Source organism: Entelurus aequoreus, linkage group LG01, assembly GCF_033978785.1.
Source record: "Entelurus aequoreus isolate RoL-2023_Sb linkage group LG01, RoL_Eaeq_v1.1, whole genome shotgun sequence".
NCBI lineage: Eukaryota > Metazoa > Chordata > Actinopteri > Syngnathiformes > Syngnathidae > Entelurus > Entelurus aequoreus.
The window spans coordinates 97,086,369-97,094,228 of NC_084731.1; the positions used below are offsets into that span (position 1 = coordinate 97,086,369).

The 7,860-nt window shown below is 37.9% G+C and overlaps 1 protein-coding gene across 1 annotated transcript in view; it reads left to right on the forward strand.

The window, feature by feature from the left end:
- Window positions 1-4,567, forward strand: part of LOC133659959 (prospero homeobox protein 1-like) — a 66,855-nt gene extending 62,288 nt beyond the window's left edge. The window contains exon 7 of the mRNA XM_062062910.1: window positions 2,719-4,567. Coding sequence (XP_061918894.1) covers window positions 2,719-2,904 — 186 coding nt within the window. The 3' untranslated portion in view covers window positions 2,905-4,567. The remainder of the gene's footprint in view (window positions 1-2,718) is intronic.
- The last annotated feature ends 3,293 nt before the right edge of the window (window positions 4,568-7,860 follow it).

A 7,860-nucleotide genomic window follows, 5' to 3' on the forward strand; every position in this document is an offset into this window, starting at 1 on the left:
ACCGGTACAGTACCGAATATGATTCATTAGTATCGCGGTAGTATACCATTACCCGTACAACCCTAGCAAAAATATTAAACATATTTGTTAAACAAAACTGTTGCTTAGTTTTCAATGAATACTTAGGCCTACTGTGCTACTGTATTTTAATTGTGGTCATTTTGGGGGTACTTGGAGAGCCAAGTGTTTTCTGAGGTGGTCCAGTTGTTTCCCGGGACCGTAGAGTTGCATTTACATGTGTTATAATTAGGGATGTCCGATATTATCGGCCGATAAATGCTTTAAAATGTAATATCGGAAAATATCGGTATCGTTTTATTTATTATCGGTATCGTTTTTTTTTATTTTTGTTTTTTTTTTATTTTAATTTTTAATTAAATCAACATAAAAAACACAAGATACACTTATTATTATTATTGGTTCCTACATTATATATCAATATATATCAATACAGTCTGCAAGGGATACAGTCCGTAAGCACACATGATTGTGCGTGCTGCTGCTCCACTAATAGTACTAACCTTTAACACTTCATTTTACTCCTTTTCATTAATTAATAGTTTCTATGTGACTGTTTTTATATCGTTTTACTTTCTTTTTTATTCAAGAAAATGTTTTTAATGTATTTATCTTATTTTATTTTATTAATTTAAAAAAAAAAGGACCTTATCTTCACCATACCTGGTTGTCCAAATTAGGCATAATAATGTGTTAATTCCACGACTATATATATCGGTATCGGTTGATATCGGTATCGGTAATAAAAGAGTTGGACAAAATCGGAATATCGGATATCGGCAAAAAGCCATTATCGGACATCCCTAGTTATAATTGTTTTAGGCTGCAGCCTGACTCTGCAGTTGGTACAATAATTTAATTGTTATTTTGTGTTATTATTCTTAATGGGCCCCTCCTGTGATTACTAGCTCAAGTTCTTGTCCAACCACATAATTCATTTGGATTGTGTGCATTTGTGTGTCTGTGTGTGTGTCCGTGTGTGTGTCTGTGGCAAGACAGTGACAGAGGGTCTCATTGAAACAACGGTGGTCTCCCGGGGCCTGCTAAAAAGAGAGAGAGTCTGGATGTAGTGAACGAGGGGCTGGGGAATCATTGTGTGTGTGTGTGTGTGTGTGTGTGTGTGTGTGTGTGTGTGTGTGTGTGTGTGTGTGTGTGTGTGTGTGTGTGTGTGTGTGTGCAATACATCCGTTCCGGTGGCGTCTAACCTTGGCACGTCCTGCCATGTGTGACAGGGTTACACAGTTTGCTAGAGTGTGTAGGAGCGTGCACCTTGTCTAGGGGAGTCAGCATGTGTGTGTGTGTGTGTATGTGTGTGTGTGTGTGTGTGTGCAACACAAAAATATGGAGAATAGGGGGAGCGGTTGGTCACACTGTTTAGTGTCTTTGTATGTTCTTGCCCCCGGGAGAAGAGGTACTGTAAGGGGGGAAAAGTGTGTGTGTGTGTGTGTGTGTGTGTGTGTGTGTGTGTGTGTGTGTGTGTGTGTGTGTGTGTGTGTGTGTGTGTGTGTGTGTGTGTGTGTGAACCCATGACATGTAGAGTGAGGGCAGTGCAGGGCCGCACCTTGCTAAATTGGGGCCCTGAGCAGAATTTTATTTTGAAAAGCCCCTCCCATTGCAAAATGTGTTCATACTACTTTATTTATGTAAAATGATCGCCAGCACGTATATATATATTATATATATATATATATATATATATATATATATATATATATATATATATATATATATATATATATATATATATATATATATATATATATATATACAGTTAGTAGAACAACTGTGTTTTCATTACTGTGTACTGTACTATATATGCTGTATATATATATATATATATATATACATATATATACATATATATATATACATATATATATATATATATATACATATATATATATATACATATATATACATATATATATATACATATATATACATATATATATATACATATATATACATATATATACATATACATATATATATATATATATATATATATATATATACATATATATATATATATACATATATATATATATATATATATATATATACAGCATATATAGTACAGTACACAGTAATGAAAACACAGTTGTTCTACTAACTGTACTGTACTTGCTGCTTACTTTTTAAAAAAAAAAAAAACACTTACCTTTCACTATTTGAGTAGCCTTTTTTCTGCCTTTTAAGTACTGGCGAGCGATCTCTGAATCCGGGAACATATCCTTCACGGATTTGTTGAAAACATCCGCAAATGAGAACGGGATGTTGCTTGCATGGTGGCCCATAATACTGCGTGGCCACAGCCTTGTGCTTCTCTGTCCATTCAGCCACCGTGTTATGGCTTATAGATAAACCGATGGATAACGGAGACATATATAATAGTCTCCTTTTCAGGTGGGAGAGGACGCCACCCCCAATATTGTTGTCCGGCTGGAAACCGGGAGAAATGCGGGAGAATGGTTGTCCCGGGAGATTTTCGGGAGAGGCACTGAAATTCGGGAGTCTGCCGGAAAATTGTGGAGGGTTGGCGAGTATGCCCTACCCACAGTGCGTAATCTGCTTTTAGTCAGGGCAGTGTGACATGTGGAAAGCACTTTTTCTTTAAAAAAAACACACTTTTACACACAAAGACCCACAAAAAGAACTCCCCCATCATTGTTTTCTATATTTTTTTTTAATGTCTTTCAGGTGCCTGATCGATTTATCGAGGTGTCCCAGGTGACCCTTCGCGAGTTCTTCAACGCCATCGTGGCGGGCAAAGACGCCGACCCGTCGTGGAAGAAGGCCATCTACAAGGTGATCTGCAAACTGGATAGCGAGGTCCCCGACACGTTCAAGTCCCCAAACTGCCTCCAGGAGCTCCTGCACGACTGACAATTAAGGGACGAGGGCCGGGAGCACCTGGCCAGCTAACCCGGATCGTTGCGTGGATCGTGTGAAACTAAAATGTTCATAATGTGTCGTTAGGTGACGCGGAATGAGAACACCTTTTTTTTTCCTGGACTATTCCTCTTGAGAGAGTCGCACTTACAGATGTTCCTCTTCCTCGGACCGCTTTGTCCACGCATGCTCTTCATCCTCTCTCGCGGACAGTGGGCGGAGCCAACTGGCGATAAAGAAATTAATATATAAAAGATCTTTTTATTGTTGGTGTTTGTAAGTGTAATGGACATTTATGAGGGGAAAAAAAAAAAAAAAAAGAGATGTTTCTGTATTTTTTTTTTTTGCTTACCACCTTTGTATAAACGTACATCCTCACCTCATGCACGGTGTGTCGCGTTCAGTCTAACCCAGGGGTGTCAAACTCATTTTAGATGGAGGAAAATCTACTCCCGAGTGGGCCGGGACTGGTAAAATCACGGCACGGTAACTTAAAAATAAAGACAACTTCAGATTGTTTTCTTTGTTTAAAAATACAACAAGGACATTCTGAAAATGTACAAATTATAATGTTGTATGTTTTTGTTTTTTTTACACTTACATGTTGCCGTTAATAGTATTCTACCTTTATTTGTCGTTATTTATACTTTCTGAATAAATTATGTGATAATGTTCGTTGGTCAACTCATTGGTGTTAATTTACAATCTATCAAGATAAAAAAGTAATATCAAAATCAGGACTTCCGCCTCAGCTAACCTCCACACATAGTCACACACCATGAACCCATTTTGGATTTAGTCACACTCCATAACCTTGTTTAATTATATTATTGTATTTTCATTATATATATATAATAAAACATATAGCTACTATGTCCCCTTGTGGTCTGTGCCGTCTACTCCCCCCTGTTTTTGCGAAATTTGTTGAAAAAAAAGGCCTCCATCAAGCAAAACGTCTTACTTGCTCGACAACAAAGTGTCCATAAGTCAACGACTATTTTCATTGACCTATTGTGTTGTACGTGCTTGTATTTTTCTAAAAAAATACACCACATGGTGGCGCTAGCATTAAACCCCAACAGTCAAGTCAAATTTCTCACACAGCTCAACACACTTTAACTTTAGGGTGTTTTGCCGAATTTCCATACAAGATGTTATTTATGTAGTTTCCTCTATTTTTCACATATGTAGCATTATCTAAAAAGATACAAAGAATTGCTATTGCGACATCCAGTGGACACATTTAGAACCGCAGTTTCTTTCATTCAAAAATTTCGGCTCATTTTTACTACTTAGCAAACTCGCGGGCCTGCCTTATATAAAACTAAAATTTGGCTTGGTAAATAAGTAGAGAACAATTGAGTGAACAGATCCTCTATTGCGCCCACTATACCCTTTCTAAAAACAGCGCCAACAATACTTCATTTACGTGCCGAGACCTGAAAATTAACCAAATATGAGCGATATTGTTATTATAAGCGCCAACGCGGACGGCTTATTTTTTTTGAAGCATTGATACCGGCGAGCTAATGCTAGCTTTTGCTGCTATTGTTGACACACAGAGCTTCGGCTTTGTCTCAAGTTTGTGAAAAAGTAAATTCTAGATTAAATTTCATGCATCTCTCACCTTTTGATTGATTGATTGATTGATTGATTGATTGATTGATTGATTGATTGATTGATACTTGTATTAGTAGATTGCACAGTACAGTACATATTCCGTACAATTGACCACTAAATGGTAACACCCGAATAAGTTGTTCAACTTGTTTAAGTCGGGGTCCACGTCAATCAATTCATGGTACCTGATGGTAGAAAAATGTGGCCGTATGTTTGACACCCCTGGTCTAACCCCACCCTGGTTGAATCTGACGCTAATAGATCTAATATGTGCTTGGTTATAAACTATTTATTTGTTTTCTTCTTTGTTGTTTCGCACTTTCATTTATTTCATTTTCTTTTCCCTGCATGGACATTTGGAAAATATGATTTTTTTTTTTTTTAATCGATTGACATCACAATATGGGTATCTTTATTTGTTGACGCAAAAAGTGACGTGTTTACTGGAATCAAGGATCGTCATTCAGCACAGCAATCATTCCTTTTTTTTCCGGTGACCCCCTCACAAAGTGTTTGTAGGCAAATATAAAAATGTATATTTACCGTATTTTTCGGACTATAAGTCGCAGTTTTTTTCATAGTTTGGTGCAACTTATACTCAGGAGCGACTTATGTGTGAAATTATTAACACATTACCGTAAAATATCAAATAATATTATTTAGCTCATTCACGTAAGAGTCTAGACCAGTGGTTCTTAACCTGGGTTCGATCGAACCCTAGGGGTTCGGCATAGCCTCCGCCGCGGAGGTCGAGACACACCCGACTCATCGTGTAAATAAAAACTTCTCCCTGTCGGCGTATTATGGATACCCCCAAACAATGTTCCCTCTAATTTTCCATATGTGTACAAACGCAAAAACTCCTTGAGCATTCAGTGGAGCACATGTGAGCTACGTCAGACCTGCAGCACACCTGTCCCAAACCTGACTAAGTAACAAGTTCAATGTTTTATTATTATAATCAAATGACAGCAGTCATTTCCATGAGATTATTTTCTAATATACGTGTTTTGGCCCACTTACAATGACTATAACATATTGTTTTTCATGAGCTGTGTACTAGTATTATATATCCTGCTTTGGAAATAATGTGTATCCCTTTCAGATATCACATGTAGTTCACTAAAACATTCACATGTTGCACAATGAGATGTAAACATGGGATTATGTGTACATTCCTGTAACTTTCTGTTTGTAAAATATATATTTATTAGTATTTCTTTAATATAATATCATTTTATGATTACGGTTCAGGTTCGGTGAATGCGCATATGAAACTGGTGGGGTTCGGTACCTCCAACAAGGTTAAGAACCACTGGACTAGACGTATAAGATGTCATGGGATTTAGCGATTAGGAGTGACAGATTGTTTGGTAAACGTATAGCATGTTCTATATGTTATAGTTATTTGAACGACTCTTACCATAATATGTTACGTTAACATACCAGGCACGTTCTCAGTTGGTTATTTATGCCTCATATAACGTACACTTATTCAGCCGGTTGTTCACTATTCTTTAGACATTTTAAATTGCCTTTCAAATGTCTATTCTTGGTGTTGGCTTTTATCAAATACATTTCCCCAAAAAATGCGACTTATACTCCAGTGCGACTTATATATTTTTTTTCCCTTCTTTATTATGCATTTTCGGCCAGTGCGACTTATACTCCGGTGCGACTTATACTCCGAAAAATACGGTACTATTGAGAATTTTGTGAGGGTTTAAAAAGCGGAATCATTTTAAACAGCAGGAGAGGGAGAAAAAAAATCACTGCTGTATTTGTAGCATGTATAAATGTAACATTGTGTCATATTGTTTTATTTATGATGGGGAAAAAAAAACTATTCTGTTATCTTAATTAACACTCGCTACAGATTTGACCTCAGATTTACTCGTCCGACACAGTGCAATTTGAAATAAATTATTATTTAACAAAAAAACAACAAAAAAGTGGGATATCTTGTGTTACGTGGCATTGACCGTCCAGCTAAGCGGTAACCAGGCAACATGATGGCCACTTTGACTGCGTCCCCCCCCCCCCCCCCCCCCCCCCTCTCTGGCTGTATTCTCCATCAGGACATGTGATCGCTCCTTGTTGTTGCTGATGAATGAAAAGAGAAGCGCTGTGTGATTATTGTCAGCACAAAAGCCTCAAAAAGCTGCTGACGCCTAGATTAGACAGTACAAAGACGCGGGGGCACACACACACACACACACACACACACACACAAACACACATATAAGCAAACGCGCGGCCTGACTGCCCTTGATACCCAACCTCTCCACCGCCGATGTCCATATTTCCCCCCGCCTGTCCCCGCACCTCAACAAGCCTCCTTCATTGGAAACATTTACTTCATCTCTAATGACATCACTAACACGCCATGTGTGTGTGCTGGTGCCGTGCCATAATGTGCCGCCAAACTGCCATCGCCAGCGTGGGCTCAAGTGCCGGCACAACATGTGCCTCCACCCGCCTCACACCACATACACACAAAGCCAAACAATAAGCACACCCACGCTACATTCAAATCCGCAGGCTCGTTTTTGTGTTGTCTCATTTTAGATCAAAAGTTTACATAGACTTGTAAAGGACAAAATGTCATGGCTGTCTTGAGCTTCCAATAATTTCTACAACTCTTTTTTTTTTTTGTGATAGAGTGATTGGAGCACATACTTGTTGGTCACACAAAAACATTCAAGAAGTTTGGTGAATCACCTTTTCTCCTACAAACATTGCTGGGTATCAATTTTTGTTTCATCTGACATCACATGGACAAAGATAAGACCTTCTGGACTAAAGTTCTGTGGTCAGATGAAACAAAAATTGAGTTTTTTTGCAGTCATAACGGGGGGGGGGGTTGCACCTTGCTGCGAGGTTTGTTCTCCCAGGATGCAAACAGACTATCCTGGACAGGCCTTGAAGGTAGGAACATATTTAATATTTCATTTATTTATTTATTTCAGGCAATGACAAAGAAGTACAAGTTGACAAAACATAATAATATAAATTAATATAGTGCATTATTGTCCAGTTTTGCCTTAAAGGGAGTAGGAAGAAGATAATTGATTTAATCCCACCCCCAGTTCTCCATTCAGTGATTATTCCCATGAGTTTCACTCTTACTTTGTTCAAGGATTATAATACAGATGTTGTATCATAGTGGCATTACCACGGGTAACAATAGTTATTACACTGTAACAATCATTTGTATCAACAATGTAGGAATAATGAATATACCAACAATGGTAATGGACATCATAGCAATAATGGTAAGGAAACATTGAGCACATGTTAACACTTTGAGACGGAGTATAGTAGCCGGTC